This window comes from Vitis vinifera, chromosome 2, assembly GCF_030704535.1.
Source record: "Vitis vinifera cultivar Pinot Noir 40024 chromosome 2, ASM3070453v1".
NCBI classification, from domain to species: Eukaryota; Viridiplantae; Streptophyta; class Magnoliopsida; order Vitales; family Vitaceae; genus Vitis; species Vitis vinifera.
The window spans coordinates 13,062,540-13,082,910 of NC_081806.1; the positions used below are offsets into that span (position 1 = coordinate 13,062,540).

Consider the following 20,371-nt stretch of genomic DNA (forward strand, 5'->3'; position numbering starts at 1 on the left):
ATTTTAATTAGAACAGTTTTTTTGAGAAATTAATAGGTAATCATATATTATTTTATTTTCAAAATTATCTTTTATTAAATGTTCTTTTTTAGTGATTTAGATGTTTTTTAAAAATATTTTATAGTGATAAAAAATTATTAATTTTAAACTAATATATAATCAAATAATTTATTATATCATGATTAATATTTATTTATTAATCCAATTCCTTTTGTAAACTTTTTTCAAAATTTTATTTAAATAAAAAATTTATTTTTAGTTTTTTTTAACAATATATATATATATATATATATATATATTCTTTTGAAAAGTTTTTTGTTTATTATACTATTTTCTTTTTGTAACTAAAATTATATATCATTTTTGGTAATTTATTAATATTAAAAGTATTTTTATACTTATATAACATATTATCAAAAACATTATTAGAATTATTTTTTCCGATTCTCATAAAAATTGTTTTTCATAAAAACAAAACACTTTTAAAAAAATACTTTTATTAGAATTATTGTCAAATGGACTTGTAGTTATGACTTTTTTCTCACTAATTTAGAACGATCTTTAAATTAAAAATTACCTTGTGTTCTAGTTTAAAAAAATATGGCTAAATAGACCTTGAAAATAAATAAACTAGGATAAATGAAATTAATTATTGGGACATGAAAATATTAGATAAATTCTGGTTAAGTGAAGCCGATGATCTGATATAGATATACCATACTCATTCTTTAGTCTCGAGACTTTCCTCTCTCTCACCTCTTTTTCTTCTCCTCTTCTCTTTTATGCACCTTATTGTCGTCACGATCTCACCTTCTCGTTCCAAACAAATTTTTTCCCCTGCTAGCTTAGAAAGTGAAGGAAACTGGAGGTAGGAAGACGAGGCTTTTGTGTCTCATCTATGGTGGCGTCCCTCCGAAGTGGAATCTAGGGCGCGGCGGAAAGAAGGGGAAGTGAAAGGGGCGGAGGACTTTTGAGTTTTATTGGCCGAGAGGCTAGGGCACGGTGTGATTTGGTTCGATCTCGGTGTGGAAGCTCGGGGAATCAACTTATTGCGTAGTGGTTTTGTGGTTGTGGGATTTTGGAAACCTTAGATTTGGGTCAGGGTTGTGTGGTTGGCTGATTGAGCTAGGGGCGGGGCTGCCCTTGCGATTGACTGGGTTTTCATGCTGTCAAAACCACTGCCTTGGGATCGTAAGTTCTTCTTCAAGGAGAGGAGAGGAAGCACGAGAGGTCGGAGTCTTTAAGTTTGCTGCAAGATAGAGGACTCGCATCAGGGTTCTTGGGAGTTTGCTCGCCGGAATCGGCAGACTTGCGCCGTCCTACAGGTGAGTTGAATCCCACCGGGTTCTTGATGATGTCGGTTTTGCTTTATACCAAGAAAAATAGTCGGGTTCTTGGAAAATTTGGTCTCCGAGCCCTTTTGTTTTTTATGATTTGTTCCTTTTTGGTTTTTAATTTTGAATTTATTCTCTCACGGAAGAAGCACGAGAGGTCTGAGTCTTTAGGTTAGCTGCAAGATAGAGGGACTCGCATCAGGTTCTTGGGAGTTTGCTCGCCGGGATCGGTAGACTTTCGCCCCCCTACAGGTGAGTTATGAATCCGGGTTCTTGATGATTGTGATGAAATTCGTAGGTTTTGGTTTAAACCAAGAATAATAATAGGGTTCTTAGAAAATTGGATCCGAGTCCTTTTTTATTTTTTATGATTTGTTCTTTTTTGGTTTTTAATTTTTAATTTTTAGTTTATTCTCTCCACGGGTCTGATTCTTTGTTTTGGGGAATTAGTTTTTGATGATGATTCTTTCATGGTTATTGTAGATCTGTTTTTTTTAGTCCATTCGTTTGTTAATGTGCTGTTTAGTTGTGCAGAAATTGTAATTAAAAAAACAGATAGTTTTTTAATCTTTTTAAGTCAAATAAAACTACCTGTAAGAAAGTTCTAGGTTTTGAATTTTTGAAGTTTCATCGTGTTCTTTGGTATTTTGATTTACCATGAACTTTTTTTACCTATCAAAAAAAAAAAAAAAAAAAGGCTGGGCTAGAAATTCATAGACATCAACTTGCTCAAATCCATGATAGAAAACCCTATCAAAGCCAAGGTAAAAATCCTCTCCCTTCTCATCCTACCATTCATCAATTCAATTATTATAATGATTTTTTTCATGAATAAATGAACAGAAACAGATAAGTAGCAATTTTTAGTGAAAGATAACCTTGAAAATGGAAGTTTCTGAATCTAGGCTTTGGACAAAAACAGTATCACCATGACCTCTTCTCTCTTTTGAACTTAAAGGTCTAAATCATGCATAGACTGTTATGTGCGACATATTTTTATGGTGCCAAAAACCTTTATCTTCCAAGAATTAGTGCATAACTATCATGAAATTCAGCAAAATAGAGTCTGACTTAATCCACCTGAAAATTCTAGAACTAGAGCTTTGTTTTGTCATTGAGGCATTTTCTAATTCATTACTGAAAATTTTACATTATTATTTATTAGTACAGTATCAACTATCACACAAACTTGTATTTGTCTCTTAGAAGGTTTGAAACCTCTAATTGGTGATACACTCCTTGTTGCAGGGACACTTTTCTTTGCCATGAGCAATGTTGGTGAGGTGGGTAAATATCAATACACTTGAATATGATTGTCACATCATTTGGGGGCTTTTGACTCTGGAAGATTTCTGATTAATGTCATTAAATTTTTTCTTTTTCTTTTGAAACAATATGCCCCTTGAAGACTTGCTTTGAATAAATAAGATTTTAACTTGTTTAGCATTGTCTATTGTTGTCTTATTGCATTAGAGAGAAGAAAAAATTACACCTTGATTCCATTATTCTCCTTTTCAATTCTATCTAGTCAACATCCTAAACAATTTATCATCTTTGAAAACTTGAAGACCTTCTACTTCTAGCTTTATCTTGCAGAAGGACAATGATTCCTGATCTATCTGAATGAGGTTTAACACCAAGAAATAGATTAGGCCTTGGACAACTCAGATGGAAATTAAATCTTGTCTGCATCATTGCTCCATCTCCAAATTGACTTGAGCTTTTCTTATTTACTGACATTCTATTTTTGTACAGATTTTTATACACTGGATCTGTAGAAATTATATTGGATATTGCACAAGATCTCCTCATAGCTACTGATCGGTATCTCTTGCAGGGATAAAGCGTCCCTGTGAGTGTACCATTGCCCATGTGAGTTAAGGAGCTCGATTTTTTGGATATGAATTCCTTTACTGCTTTGAATCAGATTGTGGACACCTGGTGACTCTTGTATTTTTATTTTCAAGGATATATCACTGGAAAATGTTTCAAGAATGCATGAGCTTTCAGAAGCCTTCCATGCTATTTCCTTAAGACACACATGCCTCTTGTCTATCTTGGAGCAGTTTAGTAAACTGAGTTCTAGGGCCGGGTATGTGATGCTCTCTCTCTCTCTCTCTCTCTCTCTCTCAATCTATTTATATCTGCCATTTCTACTAATAGCTTACTAAGGAAGAAGTTGGAAATACTTTTGGAGTTGTAGGAAGTCTCAATGGAGGCAATTGCCTGGTTGTCCACTCTAAATGAATACCCAACTAACCGAAGCAAAAGGAGGATAGCGCAATGCAAGAAAAAAAAAACTATTTTTAAGTTCAGTGGTCATTTTAGCTCAACATTGGTCTATCACTGGTAGAAACATGCCTCCGAAAATCATGATTTTCCATTGTTAAAAAAAGCCTAACCCACATAATTCGAGGCTATAATACAACTGACATTTGATTCTTGATCTCTAGCTAAATATATTGTATAGAAAGTGGTAGAAAATAAGGCTGCAGGTTGCTTTCAGAAAATTGGCTGCAGGTTATACATGCTTCATCATGTACTAGAAAAATAAGGCACTAGTAACATATTGATACACTCTGCTCAATTTCTTTTTGTTTTTTTAAAATAGATACTTCTATTTTTATTTTTGTTGTTATCATGAAATGTAGGTTATTTACTTTTTAACTTTGGGTATAAATATACAAAAGGAAATCTATAAGTTGTACCTAATCTTACAGAACTGTAATTTAACTAATACATCATTATTGGGATTGTCTTAATTTTCTGTTTTTTTTCCTTTCTCTGTTTGAGAACAAGGCTAAAGGTCATTCTGTCCATGATCTTGCTGAGATAGTTGCCCACCTATCTTCATACTTGAAGCATGCTTGACCTAAGTCACCTGGAAAAAAATCAGGACAATAAACCTGGATTCTAACACTTCCTCAGTCCAATAAAAAATGAGAGCTTCTCTAATTGGCTCTATCATGTTACTCTGCATGCCAATAAAGTTTCTGCTTTCCCTTTTGATTAGTTACACAAAAATAATAATAATAATAATAATAATAATAATAATAATAATAATAATAATAGTAATAATAATAATAAAATTAATTGTAGGGATGGTTCTATCACTGAATCTTTCTGGTTCGAGCTAAACACGTACCACAACTACCATGGATTTAGAAAACCATTAGGATTGGAGAGGTGGCAGAGCTGCCTCCTTCAACATTATTCCCAGCAGCACTGGTGCTGCAAAGGTATTAAAAGGACCTGTATCCATGGATTCAAAACCAATCTTTTGGGTTGTCATGAGCCACATTCAGTTGATGCACTACAGCTGAATCTATGATTCTGTCTTCTCTAGTTGATTTTCTTTGCTGGGAAAGGCAAAGGAATTATTCTGCAAATACCACATTCTAATAGAATGGATGTAGAGCATATGGAAGGGTGGGATTTAATTATATTGTTGATCAAAATATAAATGTCTTTCTTCTTATAAAGATTAATATTTTTTTCCAACAACCAAGGGTGTTTGATTTTTCTTTTTTCCTTAATTCATATCAATCCCAGTTGAAAGGCACGATGAGTACAGAAGAAACTCAAATTTTATAAAGGAATTCATTTTCCTTGGTGGATGTTTTCCTTCATTCATTAGAGTAACAATGGCCATACTGTTGCATCAAGACATTGGTAAAAGCTAATACAATGATTTGGAATTAATCATCTTTCTTCCACTTTCTGAAAAAATTAATCTAAGAGAGTTGTGTAAATGCAGTATATTACTGACAAGAGTAGCATTTTGCCATTTTTTTTCTTCATGGGATTCTATGCAGAAGAATTAGTGACTTAAATGGAGAGGGTTCCACTTTTCCACCCCTAAGAAGCATGAAGAGAATGTACAGGTTTTAAGTGGTATTTATGATTAAAAAAATGCTCTAAAGCAAAGTAATTCACACTCTCTAGCACTAGTACTTACATGGACTTAGTTTATGTTGCAGGATGTTGAGGGGTTGTAATATCTCAGGACCAATCCCCACATATATAGTAGAGATGACAGAATTGAGATTTTTGTAACTCTACCATGCATTTCTTTTCCTCTTTCTTTTTCTTTTATGGCAAATTTGTTGTCCCTAAATGGTTGGAGTAGTGGATTATGTCAAGTATCATTAGCTTTCTACAGTAAGAACTTGTATTGTGGGCTACCATGTAAGGGGCTTCCTCTTCTTGTTCCTTCCCTTTACCCTTGACCTTTAATCATTAAGGCAAATTGTGCCTTTTTTTTTTTCTACATTTTTATTTTTACATATGAAGGTAGAAAAAGTAGGAAAGACAAATATTTTACAATATGGGCCAAAGCTATATTGGGAGACTGTATGTTGATGGAAATTACCAGCTCCTTTGGGTCTAAACTATATTTTTATCTTTTGACTCCTTAGTTGGAAGCTCTTTTTTCTCTGTCCCTTTTGCGAAGGGATCCTTTCCTCTTGTAATTCATCCCCCCCTCTTATTGAATTTGTTGGGTGGTTTTTCTGTGCCAAAATACTTTTGTGAGATTAAATTGGCCGTCAAATGATAATATACACACCCTGACTTTATTATTATTAAGAATGGGGATAAATGGCTGATCTAGGGGTCAGTAATTCTATGTCTATCAATGAGTTATGCCTCTTTTCTTTACCCCGCTATCTTCAGACTAATGACCTTTTATCTCTTGAGATTTATATTGCCACCAAAATCAATACATGAGGAAGTTCAAATATGATCATTAAAAAACAGGAACTAGAAAAAAGGTATTAGAATGTGCAGTAAATTGCAAGAGACAATCTTTTGTGTTTGACTTGTTCAAAGGAAGGGATGTAAGCATGGAATCCTATAAATATACAAGCTTTCTAGTTGTCTTACCCTCAAACCCCCTCTTATTATGGGATGTTAGTTCCTTTCCTTAATAAATTTTTTCTATTTACTTCAAACCTCCTCTTATTATGGGGATGTTAGTTCCTTTCCTTAAATTTTTTTTTATTTACTCTAAATTCTTGTTTCATGCAGTATTGTTTTCTGGTTGGAAATTGTGACATGGTCAATGCACAACTAACATGATTTCCTATTTAAGATTTTTTTTTTTGAGCCAATGATTGCATAAGAATAACCCATTACAATTTAACCTTTTTTTACGTCTAGCATGGACACATTGAAGAGACATCTTCCTATTTCTGGACCAGAGGGACTTAATGAGCTAAGGAAAATTGTTGAAAGGTTTGAGGAAAAGATTTATTCTACTGCCACAAGCCAGGTATATCCATCATGCTAGTATTTACTCAACCATTCCTCAAGACCTATGAACATTTTTTGTATCTATCCTTAGTGTAAAAGATTAAAGTGCAAAACTTGATATTATCTTATCTTACTTTGTTATTAATAATTTGATGAATTGATATATTTTTATTTTTACTTCTAATTCAGTCTAATTACCTTTGAAAAATATCTTTGAAGATGTTGACAATGGAAACAAAATCTTTTAATGCTACAACCAATTCTCTGCCATCCAACTCTGCTGGTCACAACAAAAAATCCCCTAATGACAAGAAATCCCCTGCTAGGAAAAAGGCCCTCAGATCCAGGTAACAACATGAAGAAGTAATGTGTTTTTTTTATGAAATGCAACAATCAAAATTTTGCTTCTATGAACTACAACAGTGGAAATTTTGCATTTTATGAAATGCAATGGTGGAAATTTTGCTTTTGTGAAATGCCACAATAGAAGTTTAACTAACACATCAATATATTCTTCTTTCATTTTGTAGTTACACTTGACATGCATTACATTTATTGTGTGCACCCATGTATTATATGTGTACATACGTGTATAATTCTTTTTCTATTTCCATGGCTACACATTCCTCTTGTTAGGCAATAAAAAATTTGTGGCCGAGCTTAATTTATGCAGGACGATTTGTATTGAATAGGGTATGGAAGCAGTGAGTGGCTGCTTCTTTCCTCCCTTCCTCTGGGTTGGAGGGATAGGGTTATGGAAAGGAGTATCGAATTAATTGGAGCAATGGTCTATGATTTAAGCTCTTGGAAGCGCAAAGGAGGGGTGCGCATGGGAGTAGCTTGCTACTTCTTTTTCCCCTTTCCTTTGGATTGGATTAGGGGGGTAGGGATAGGGTTGTGTGTTAGCATCTTGACTTGGATGATGTGGTACCAAGGCCACATTGGATGACGCTTTGCACCCACGAGTGCCTATTCAGCATGCAAGTTGATGGACCAAGGTTTGATGAGAGATCATGTGAAGGCTTGGTTGCCACTCAAGCAGATAGCAGACGACATGCAGACTAGCTTGTGGGGCAACTTGACTTAGCCAAAATTCAAGTGTTTGATTATAGGTCGCTAGTATTTCCCTTCAAAGAAGTGGTCTTGAGAATGGTTTCCATGAGGAATTATAATTTCTTTAGATTTTTCATTTTTTTAGAAAATTAATTATGCGTACTCAAGCACCTATGATGCGTCTCGGTATTTTTTCATTTGAATGATAAATCATTCCATATATTGTAATGGAGGTTGAGATCATGCCCCCATTTAAATGATAAATCTCACTCATTTTATAAATTGGACAATAAGGAACCACCTTCCATTTAATCATCTTAAGTTCATGGCACAAGAGAGCTAATTCTGTTAGTTAAAATGATAAGCCAGAAAAACAATGTAGTTCTCATAATCCCATGAACCCTTGGAAGTTGTCATCACCTATCTCAGTATGTCCTTCAAAATGCCACACACCAAGCAATTAGCCTACAGAGATCCGTGTGGTGATTTTTTACTTATCAAGAAATCCATGGCCACCATCCCATGAATCTAGAACCTCAAACTATAGTCCTCTTTCATGTTACTCTACGAGCAGGAATGTTCACCAGACTTCCAAGATGCGTCACCATTACAGGAATTTGTCATTTAATATGGTAAGAGGCAAGTGGAGGAAAACAATCTCAACAAAAGATTTAGCCATTGGTAAATTCTGTAACCACCAACATTTTTAGTTCCATTAACTAAAATGGAAAACCAAGCTAGAGAGATGTTGTGATATCCTATATCAATTTGGGGAAGAGGCTCTTGACACTATATATGCATAGGGACTATTTGTTCCATGCCAAGTCATGGAAGCATTTTGATGATTTTAAATTCATTATGGTTTTGGGCTGATAATTCTTTTGGTTTCTGCAATTTCTTATTAAGTAGTATAAGTTGGATGCACTATGGATATCGCTTCAATTTGTAATAATGCAAATCCCTTCAATTTGTAATTGTTGTCGTTATGGTGTGGGCCATAACCTTGAAATTTACTTATATTTGTTTTGAATAGGGACTATTTGTTCCATGCCAAGTCATGATAGCATTTTCATGATTTTGAATTCATTATGGTTTTAGGCTAATAATTCTATTGGTTTATGCTATTTCTTAAGTAGTATAAGTTGGATGCATTATGGAAACCACTTAAATTTGTAATAGTGCAAATCCCTTCAATTTGTAACTGTTGTCGTTATGGTGTGGGCTATAGCCTCGAAATTTACTTATATTTGTAGGTTTTGAATAGGGACTATTTGTTCCATGCCAAGTCATGATAGCATTTTCATGATTTTGAATTCATTATGGTTTTGGGCTAATAATTCTATTGGTTTTTGCTATTTCTTAAGTAGTATAAGTTGGATGCACTATGGAAACCACTTAAATTTGTAATAGTGCAAATCCCTTCAATTTGTAACTGTTATCATTATAGTGTGGGGCATAGCCTTGAGATTTACTTGTATTCTTAGGTTTTTTTAATAGAGACTATTTGTTCCATGTCAAGTCATGTTTTCATGATTTTGGATTCATTATGGTTTTGGGCTGATCATTCTTTTGGTTTCTGCATGAAATAATATGATGTGGGATATGAGATTGACATCTAATAGTAACTGATATTTCTTTTTTAATTTTCTGCCTTAATATGAATCATTTTTTTCCCGGCGCATGGATATGAGCATATTTTGTTTGATTTGAAGATACTTGATTTATAAGTACTTCTACAAAAGAATTGTATGTCATTCAATATAATGAAATTAAACTTAAGTATTTGTTATTATGAAGATTGAGTTGTTAAGTGTTATTTGTACAACTTGTTTGGTTACCTATATTGACAGTTGTGACCTTATTTATGCGGGATTGTAGTTCAATTGGTCAGTGCAATGCCTTTGCAAGGCAGAAGCTGCGGGTTCAAGCCCCGTCAATCCCAACTAGACTAATGATAGGGTTGTGGGTCAAATGTTCTAGGAGTCATCCTCTTTTCATAATGTTCTTTTTTCTCTTTTACGTTACTTCACTCAATTGCATTCTTATCTTACTAGATAATGTATTTGGGTTGTTCGAAATTTTCTTTTATTTATTTATTTTTCTTTTTTTTTTCTCATAGATTGGCTTGATTTCTTGTACTTGACTTTGTACCTAGGTTTGAGTTATGAAAATCATGTATGTGGCAGTTTGTGGTTAAGAAATTATTGAAAGTCGTCTTATTGAATCATTGATATGGTAAAAAAACTCTTCACTTATGCCATTGTATTTTAAGCAGTTTGTGTTGTAGAATTGCTTTGTCTTTGATGGTAAATTTGTGTCACTTTCAAAAAATTTTCATCCCTACACAATCATTGTTGTATACCCTGTGCAACAAGAAAGAAATGATGTTGTAGACCCCCATTTTGGGGAGCTGTCGTTCTTCTCATGTTTCCTTTCTTGCAGCTAGCTGTGGCCAAGTGTCACCATCTTGCATGGCCACGTGTCACTCCCGGATTAGTCAATATGGGATCAAAATAGTGGAACTGATGGACCAATCAGAGGAAGACACCTGGAAAGTGAAGAACATTCTGGAATCAGGGGAGCGTATCTTCTGTTATGGGAAGGTTGCCAGCTGCATGAGGGGGGAGTGGAGGCTGGCAGCTGCAGGGAGGTGGTCTTGGGCTCGGCCGTTAGAGATATTTTGAAGGAGAGACAGCTGGAGAAAAAAAAAAGGATTGAGGGGTGTGGCCGGTTTGGAGGGTTTTTAGAGAGTATTCCTTGAGCTTGAGTATGAAGCTAGCTGCAAGGGAGATTCCTTGAGCTTCAGAGGAGGAGGCTATTCGTCTGAGGGGGGAGAGGATATTGTTTTTTTTTAGGGAAATGAGAGAAGATCCTTTCAGCTAAGGAAGGGAGCAGGCTGTTTGGCTTGGGAAGGACTTACAGAGGAGTTTATTTAGTTGGAGAAGGAAGATATCCAGGGAGGACAGAGAGCATGAGAGAGGAGGAAAGAAAGGTATGACTGCCACAGTTCCTTCGTTTTCTTTATGAGTATATAGTCTCATTCTTTTTTTATATATATATTACTGTGGATTGATTGATTATACATTCATTTTTTTTTTATTGTTCCTGTTTGGTTCATGGATTTTATCTTAGGGTGAGTTGAGAATAACAACTCTGTTTTAGTCTGTGATATACATCATATAGTAGCTTTGTTTTGTTCTTATCTCCCTGAGACATATTCTAGCTCACTCACCTACAGCCAAGCCCGTTGATCTAAACGTGAAACATGGCTCTGGTTGGTTTATTTATTTCATTGGTTTGTGCTCTGTTTTGCTTTGCCATTCCCTGTTCTTGGCGTCCTACCTTGTTGTACATCAGGTTGTGCATCCCTATCTGAAAGGGACCAGGTAATGTCATCACAGGACATAGCTCGTGAGTGTTGAGGATGAATAAAGCTCCTCCAGGTGGTTTGGGTTTGCACATAGATCTTGAATGGGAACGATTTCTGGGTATATTCAGAACGGCTATATGGATAAGGCTCTGTCTTTGTTTCATGTGATGTCTCTTGAAGTTGTGATGTTTGGGACTGATTTCCCGATGTTTGCCACTTCTCGTTTCAAACTGTACGCCGCCTCAACAAATATGCTCGTTGGAATTGCATGAGAAAGCATGTTTTACGGAAGGAATTCATAGAGATTGAAGTACGTGAGGTGATTGTTGAAGTTACTGGGTTTCGTTGGAATTTATTTAGCATTTGGGTTGTTCTTGAGGATCAAGTGTCACTTGCCGTTGAAATCCAAATTTCTGATACCAGGAAAAGCCATAGTTGAAGAAGCTGGTGCGTTTATAGTATCTCAAACTGCTGGGGGTGTTCTCTCGGCTGCAACTGTCACATGCCAATGGACATCTATATGACTGAATCTCTTTGCTAGAGATCCATGCATCAACAGTAGCCAAGAAGTCTCCTGCTCAGCGCCTTCCAAATCCTAAGGCTAAGGTTCTTGCATCTGTACATGTGAGAAGGAGGATTGTCCCTCCAAAAGCAATATCAAAACCATTAATTTCAATCCTTTCAGCAGTGTCTAGGCCAGTAGATCCTCTAACGATGAATGGCCTTTGGTTGATCAGTTACCATCTGCTAAGGTGTCCACTCTCTTGGAGCTTTTTGCAGAACCTAAGCCCTTTTATAGAGCAAACACACTGATCCCGGGATAATAGTCAGCATAAAAATCCCCAGTTGGATGAGATTCAGGTCGAGGATGACAGCGGAGAGGAAAATCTTAATGAAGGCATGTTACATCTGTTTCTATGCCCAGCAGAAAGATACCGGAAGGCAACTCGAGAGGTCCATCGAAAATATGACGAGTTGTAGATGCCATTAAATTCTAATCATTGCAGTGGGGTCAATGCTTGTCACGTTTGTTCCTCCAGTAAACACAACAGCAGGTCAAAAACGATACTACAATAGGAAGACCCATGCATCGCAAAAGAAAGTCCTCTGATACGGTGCAACCAGTCCCTAATATTATGAGCCGACACCTATTTTCTATGTCCAGACTCCAATCCAATGGTGCTGAACCCAAAGCCTTTTGCCAGTCCACTCGTACCCACCTCCTTCATTCTTTCCCTATACATTTAGCCTCATTTCCCATTTGCTCAGATTCCTTTGTCTAGCCACCTCCATTTTTCCCTCTTTTAAATACCATCATACCCATTTACTATACCCTGCAGTGGCTGTCCCCAGTCTTCCACCTCAGCTATCCATGATACCACTAAAGTCATCCCGCCTTTTGTTCCTTCAATAACGAGCCAAAGCCTTGCATGATCACTCACCAAAGCCTCCCCTCTCCATTGAACCTAAATACCCTCACACCTTCATTCTTCTCATACCTTATACTCACCATATCCCTCCTTTCATCCTTCCCTACACCCAACGTACCCATTTCGTCTCTCAACCTCTCACTTTATTCACACCAAAGATGCCCTTAATGACGTTTCTCAAAACCCATGCTGCAGCTTCTGATATACCTAATATATCTCCTCCCAATGCTAGGTTATCTGCTGTATGTGCACCACTCACCAAGCAAAATGCGCTCTCACTGTTAGATTGGATTCACAACCCGTAATATAAGCAAGGTCTCCCAGCTTAGTTCTCGGTATCCATTAAGATGAGAAACTGGCTCAGAATTTCCCTCAGTGGCAGTCTTGGATATAGGCCGCCATCATAGTCTTTCCTGCTTGCTTCACTAGATGAAATTCTTTTGCAGGACTAGTCAGTAATGGCTGATATTCCTTTGGTTGACCAAGGGTTTTATGGAAATGGCATCAATTGTTATAAGGAGGGGCTCAAAACTGTTGGAGTAATGTTTGAATATGGCGAGGCCTATGAGTTTATGGGAAGGCACCTCATGTCTCTTGCAGCTTTCTCTGCATTGACTAAATCCCGTCTCCAGTTGGATCTGTTTTACTTGACCAAGAATGGAAAGCTGCATCACCAATTAGTAGCATCCCCTCCATTGACCAAGACCACAGCGGCAAGGAAATCCTTTGTTTCAAAATGTAACTCCAGATGCTTGGTGTGCTAGTTGGTTTTGACAAAAATGGCCACTTGGTCGCTGATCACTTCAAGTCTCAAGCATGCTCAAGTCATCCAACAGTTGAGTCTATTCTTTTGATATTTGAATGCATGGCATTTCTGACTGAGCAATGATATAATAGACCCATTTCTCATGGACTCGACGTACAAATATTGTGTGGATGAATAATGTGAAAGAAAATTGAAAGCTCACTGTGAAATTGGAGCAGAAACTCTATGGAATATGATGGAGGTGATGACACAAGCTCAGCATCTTCAGGTCCACTTGATAAGAGGGGTACTGTGATCAACACATGTGAGGAATCAGAACTGTTTGCTGTGAAGAAATTGCCTAGGCATTTTGGGATCCTCATCCTAGATTATGAGCTCATGGAGTGCCAGCTTGCCGTAACCCTAGATGAGGGGAAAAACCTTAGAGGATGCGAAGTAACCTATCATCTTATCTGCTGTTTCAAATATCCTCAGGAGAATTCATTTGGATAGTGCCCCCTTCAGATATAAAATCGACGAGAGGGAAGTGCTGCAAATAGTTTTGTTGGGCATCAATATCTGTTTGCCCATCACCTTAGGATGCCGAAAGTGGTGAGAATGGGAGCTCTAGAATGTACAGAGCAGAAATAATATTCTAGCTCCGGTACAGTGGCATATAGCCATACAGAAAATTGCCTTGCAAGCTGGCGGATTGAAAATTTCGGAAGGACAGGACACGTGTAATGTGCAGCCATGCAACCAGTGATACAAAATTTTCAAATGAAGCTCCGATGAGACCTCATTTGATGATGATTGGAACTTCAGATAGCGCACAGTTAAAAGGACCCTAAGCTACCAGAGGTATTCGTGATGTGTTTCCACTAAAGATGAGCTGACTTCACATTGAGATTTCTCCTCATTAAATGAGAGCATTCCAAGCGTCAATAGAGGAATCTCAACACAATTGCACCCAACTGAGGACCTTTCTCCTTAATGACAGCCTATATCCACCCTTGCATGGTCTAAATGGTCACTCTAGGCCATGTGTCACCTTCAGGTTCACCATCTTTAATTTTAAAAGTGATTTTCTTCCCAAATAATATTCTTCAAATAAATTTTCGGATTTCAATTCTTCCATTTTTACCCTTAGTATATTTTTTTTAGGTTCCGAAAAATTCCGTTTTTAATAAAATTGGTTGCCATCTTCTTTCCGGCAAGCCACTTTCGAATTTTCTTTGATTCTTAAAATGTTTTAAAATAAGCAAATAATCAAATTCCGTAATTCTAAATGATGGAATTTATGGAATTAGTTCATGCTAAAATAAAATGGGCTTTGGTGGGGGCCCTACATATGAGATTTCATGATTGATTGATTCATTAGCTATATGTGATTGACTTACTCTGTTCCTTGATATACACATTATCCTTCTGTGTTTGTTCACTAACCTTGTTTCTGATAGCGCGTTACGGCTCGTGGCCCAGGTACGTCTCTATACCTATTCTGTTTTTTATAAGTGCAAGATTGATTTGAGTATCCATTGATTTTCCCATTGATTGACATGTCAACTTCACTTTATTAGTAGAGACCCGATTTTAGGGACTTAGAGGGGTGTTACGGTCTTTATCGTACCTTCCCGATAAATAACCTGACCCCCGAACCCGATCCGGTTTTTCGTAGATCACCTTTTCCAAAATAAGGAATCGCACTTAGGGTTGGTTTTCTTTCTTATTTTGTTTACCTTTTAAAAATAAAATAAAATAAGTGGCGACTCCAAGTCAATTTTTTTAATCAATAAAAATCATTTTTAAATAAAAATCGAGCTTGCCATTCGAGTGGGAAACGCATTGAGCCGAAATACAGGGTCCACAGATGTGTTTATATTTTTTTGTTGATAGTTGTTGTGATTCACACAATAATGAGTTACACTATGTGGTTGGGTTCAATAAGGGTGTTGGAAGTCTTAAAATGTGATTGCATTAAGTTTGCTTTGGTTTGTTAACCTAAAACCCATGTTAGTTATTGGCGATTTAGGTCAATTTCCAATTGTAGCTTGGTGTCTTACTCTATAAGGAATAGAAAGAGGCGAACAAGGGTCCCACTAGGATTTCCCTTATGTAAACTGCATGCTTTAATTAATATTTAAATCGGCTATTAACAAAAGAAGAGGAAAAAAGGAAGCACTAAATCACAGTGGTAGAGCCAACTCTATTTTAGTAATCCACTACAAAAGTTGTTTGTTTCTTATTATTTTTGTGGTTTTCTTAAGAAATAATATAATGTGGAATGTGGGGTTTAATAAGTTCAAAGCTACGACAATGACAAGAAGTGTGTGTTTTTTCTTCTTTGCCTTAATATGTAAATCAACTTATGCTTTTGTTGTTAGAGCAATTGGTTTAATCAATGTTGTTTTTAACAACCTATTTGGTACTTATATGAGATTGGCATTTCTCTTGTTCTGCCCCTTAAGACAAGTAATCTCTATCTCCCTTTCATGATGGTAATGAACTTGTTAGATTTTCCCTTGGGCAGTATATAAGTTTTGGAATTTGAATTTCTAGATAAATTTGAAAGATGAATTTCTGAATTAGTTTTTTGAAGTGCTTTGTATGCTAGTTTGTTTAAAAATTCATGTTGGATTATTTTTTAAAGTTCTTTGAATGCTAGTTTAGTTAAAAATTCATCTTAAGTTATTTTCTAAAGTTCTTTGAATGCTACCTTAGTTAAAAATTCATGATGTTTGATTTTTTACCTTTGAGAGCTTGTTATTCTTTAGAAAAAACTTAATTGATTTTTGAGTCAAAATTTCTTTTACAAAAAAAGATCTTTTCTCCATCATGAATGAAAAGGTAGCCAAAAAGAAGGTCTAAGTTGATTTTTCCTTTCTTTTCAAATTGTTTTAAGTTATGAATAAAAAAACCCAACTTTTAGGTCTTTTGTTCAGAATTTCTTAATTTTCTTAGTTCCTTTTTTTCTCCTCCTAAAATCAATTTTTTTTTTAAAAATAATTTAAATTATTTTCAAAAGGATTTGAATCATTTTCAAAAGTATTTGAATCATTTAAGGACTTTAAAAGAAAATTTATTTTAGTTTTAGGGCAAAAATCTCACTTTCTTTTAAAAACATGCAACTCATTTCATACAAGTTGCATTCTCTTTTTGGTTTTCCAAAAACTTTGTTTTTATTTCACATAAGTTTGAACTTGTGCCCCCAAACCAATGGGAATGTCCTTGGCCTTGGTAATCTTTTTCACTTGAGGTTGAGGATGTATGGGTTATGGAATATTGAATGAAGATTTGACACAACCCTACATAAAAGATATTTTAAAATTTATCCTTGCTACCATTTTCAACTTAGCTAATGACCTTTTAGTTTGAAAATTTGTTTTAATTATTTTTGGAGTGTATTAATTTTTTTTTCCCACAATTGTGTGATGTTACTCACTTCTTGAAATTGATTTTAGAATGTTATTTGCATCGAAAAAGCTTTTCCCAAAGTTGATTTATTTAGTTGGTTATATACCTTGTATAACTGATGTCTTTGTAAGTTCATACCATGCAGATATTATGCTCTCGTAATTGCTTGTCATCATCTTTTGTCCTAGCTTCTCCATTTGTATTGAAAGTGCATTGCGTTAAAGATATGCTCTTCAAGTACACTCTCCACCATTCACTTCTTTTTAGTTACATATGAAATGTTTTGTGTGTACCATACCATGTTTGATATTGGCGTTGAGTGCCTTGATGTTTGTTTGATTTTTGCTGATGAGATGCATGCTATATATTTTGTTGTTTGAATTAACTTCAGTATCTTGTAATAGCACTTTAAATTGCAGTCCAGGTACGCATCTTACTCTTCCTTTATGGTCTAACTTGAATTATTTGTTTAGCATGCTTAATATGTTATTGGAATTTAAGTAATCACCATTAGTCTTCCTTGATTCCCTCTATTAATCACTTAATTGTCGTACTTCCCTCAAATTAAGTAACCTGATTATTGGACCTAGACTTGGGTTTATTATTTCAAAGGCATGTTTTTTCAAAAGTTTAAGGTGTCATTTTTCTTAGGGTTTTAATTTCTTATAATATTTTCCCTATACAAAAATAAAAATAAGTGGCATGAGAACTCCAAATTTTAATAAAATATCAAATTTTCACAAATAAAAAATGAGTCTCGTTGTCGAGTGGGGACGCAAGTGAGAAATGACGCAAGTGAGAAATGCAAGTCCATAGTAACCCCCTTCCTAGACTTTGTTTATGGCACCTTCTTTCTTTCAGTTTGATTAGAGTACCCCCCATCCTTAACATTGTTTAGGGCACCCCCTTTTCCTTGAGGTTTTTTTTTGGGCATCCCCCATAGTTTGTTTAGGACATCTCCCTTTCCTCTAGTTTGTTTAACTCATTCCCCTTCATTAAGTTTGTTTAGCATCACCCTTTCCTTTAGTTTATTTAGGTCATTTCCCTTTATTAGGGCATCCACCTTCCTTTAATTTGTTTAAAGCATCTCCTTTCTTGGAGTTTCCATAAGTCATCCTATTCCTTTGAGTTAAATTAGGGAATCACCCTTCCTTCATTTTCTTAGGTCATCTGTCACACCCCGGTTTTTGTTATTCTTCAAACTAAACAATTAATACTCAAATAAAGTATAAGAGCTCTCAAAAATTTAATTGCTGAGTTCCTGCTTGATTTTGTGCAAAAAGAGAATACTCAACTTGTTATAAAGAGCACATCTTGTATTAAACTTTATTACTATAGTTAATAAAATATGTTTTGTTTCACAAAAGAAACTTGTACTACATTAATTTACATATACCAAAACCCCATTGTTCACTACGGGTAGCCCATACTACAAGTGTACTTGACAAATATATATATTACATCATTCCTACAAAAAGATTCAGTCTTTGATACAAAAGGCAAGACCTCAAAAGACTTTCAATGCGAGCAAATAGCATCCAATCACAGTAAAGCATTGCTCAAGCATTATTTTCTGCATAGATCTTCTGACTTGCATCTAGAGGTGGAAGGGATAAGGTGAGTTCACAACTCAGTAGGAACGTTTATAACCATCCTAAGCATACCCTTAAAAACCTTGAATTAAATGTTTAATACCATGCATGATAAACATTTTATAACCATTAACAAATGTGTAATCATGTCAAACATGTATGCATGTGTTTTTGCTAGTTTCATCTTTGCTTTTCCTCATCCATCCTTTCACAATTGATAAATTGTTAACCCCCACCAATCTACACATCAGATGTCGGTGCTCCACAAGATACTCGATTAATATAATAATGACTATTATGGGACATCACCCAAGGTCAAGTCATACCCCGTGTCTTTTGGGACTCATACCAAGGGCAGGACCAGTCCTATGTCTTTAGGGACTAAAACCCAAGGGTAGGACTAAGCCCATACACCCACATCGGAGTGTCTTCCTCGAGGGCTTTAGGGACTTTCACCCAAGGACCCACGGTCCCACATAAACAATATATCAAATGATAATACCTGTAGCATCACATAAACACTTCCCACCAATCAATTCTCTGAATATCATCCTGTGATAATTCCATATCCTTCGTGCAATGCAACCACACATTAAAATGACATTTCTACAACATAGAACCATGAATCTTCATACCAATATACATTCCAATATCATGGTAACATTTTAATGCAATAAACCGAGATGCAATGACACATTAAAATATTTTATGAAATCATAAAAATAACATGAAATTCCAACAAATGATTCAAGGAAAATATGTTACAACTTACTATTGTTAAATTTTTTTAATGCTCATATTCCGCAATTAATTACCAAACACTAATTCTTGTGATTTTCTTAAAGCCTAACCTATTAACAAATCCCAAGTGTCCAAACAACCTAACTAATTACATGTTTACTATTTTTTTTTTTCCAGTCAAACCAAATTAAACAAAGATTCATGCTGATCTTACCATTAATAAAATACTTAAGCTAAAATACTTTCATCTTTAATTAATTATGATTTTTAACTAAAACGGGTTTATAGCTAATTATACTCAACTTTTACACAAATTTTACTGTTAATTCTTTTTAGCATGCCATTAGGAACCAAAATAAATGAAAATTACAAAATTGAACAACTTGCTTACCTCAAATCTACACTTGCTCTCTCTAGATCCTCTCTCTAACCCAAGTTGCTGCAGGTGAACTGGTGCAAAACGAGTTGTAGCCCCTTTTAAAGGGGTCTCCATGCAACCAAGCACGAGGTGGTAGGCCACATGGCTACCACCAATCCACCCAAGTATGAGGTGGCATTCCACTAGCTTCAATTTCCCAATTTTGCACTTTAGTCCTTCAAGTTATCAAAAATAAAACCCATAATTGCCTATTAGTCCTTTAGGTTTTCATAACCCTAATCAGTCCCTAAGAATCTAATAAACATGCTTAGGTCATTAACTAATCTCAATTAACCTTAATCAAACTTTAATTCATAATTAAATAGGATTAACACTAAACTAGTTTTAATATTAATTAAGCATGTTTAAAGTTAAGTACTAAGATAATCATTATCGTCTATTTAATTCATTAGTACTAGATGTTACATCATCCCTCTTCATGGAGTTTTTTTTTTCAATTCATCCTTATTTCCTAATTTTGTTTATGACATCACCTTTCCTAGAGTTTCTTTAAGGCATCCCCTACCCTTAGTTTGTTTAGGTCATCCCATTTCCTTGATTATTATTAGGGAATCTCCCTTCCTTGACTTTGTTTAGGACATCCCCTTTTCTTTTAGTTTTTTTTTAGCATCCCCCTTCCTTGAGTTTTTTTAGGGCATCCATTTTCCCCGAGTGTTATCATGACACCCCCCTTCCTTTAGTTTGCTTGGGCCATGGGGTTCCTTTAGTTTCCTTAGTGCATCACCCTTCCTTCACATTCTTAGGTCATTCCTCTTCATGGAGATTGTTTAGTTCATTCCCCTTCCTAGAGTTTGTGTAGAGCATTCGCCTTAGTTGAATTTGTTTAAAGCCATCCCTACTAAGTGTTTATTCAGTGCACTCCCACTTCCTTAAGTTTTATAGGGCATCCACCTTCTTAGAGTTTTTTAAGGACATCTCGTGTCCTTGAATTTGTTTATGGCATAGAGTTTCATTAAGGCATCCTTTCCTTTAGTTCTTGTGGGGAATCCCCTCCCTTGAT

The 20,371-nt window shown here is 35.5% G+C and overlaps 1 protein-coding gene across 9 annotated transcripts; it reads left to right on the top strand.

The window, feature by feature from the left end:
• The first annotated feature begins 717 nt into the window (after positions 1 to 717).
• LOC104882203 (uncharacterized) lies at positions 718 to 17,118 on the top strand. 9 transcript variants are annotated; one of them, XR_009464936.1, is made up of 8 exons: positions 724 to 1,325; positions 1,481 to 1,586; positions 2,583 to 2,617; positions 3,090 to 3,206; positions 3,302 to 3,426; positions 6,495 to 6,606; positions 10,083 to 10,632; positions 16,745 to 17,118. XR_009464936.1 is itself a non-coding variant. In XM_059734624.1 (8 exons), exons 2-7 carry the CDS (start codon positions 2,600 to 2,602, stop codon positions 10,084 to 10,086), a joined length of 417 nt encoding a protein of 138 aa, XP_059590607.1. In that variant the 5' UTR covers positions 724 to 1,325; positions 1,481 to 2,599; the 3' UTR covers positions 10,087 to 10,632; positions 16,745 to 17,118. The 9 variants fall into 9 exon arrangements, 2 of the variants coding, with proteins under 2 accessions (XP_059590607.1, XP_059590609.1); XM_059734624.1 differs by adding an exon at positions 6,807 to 6,934 and having other exon boundaries at positions 1,481 to 2,612; positions 3,172 to 3,206; XR_009464934.1 differs by lacking the exons at positions 10,083 to 10,632; positions 16,745 to 17,118 and having other exon boundaries at positions 718 to 1,325; positions 6,495 to 6,775.
• Positions 17,119 to 20,371: the final 3,253 nt, after the last annotated feature.

Bases quoted from the DNA above. Each gene is read 5' to 3' on its own strand.
- LOC104882203 (XM_059734624.1), top strand. The intron at 3,427-6,494 runs GTATGTGATGCT...TTTTACGTCTAG, and splicing joins AAACTGAGTTCTAGGGCCGG to CATGGACACATTGAAGAGAC. The intron at 6,607-6,806 runs GTATATCCATCA...ATATCTTTGAAG, and splicing joins ATTCTACTGCCACAAGCCAG to ATGTTGACAATGGAAACAAA.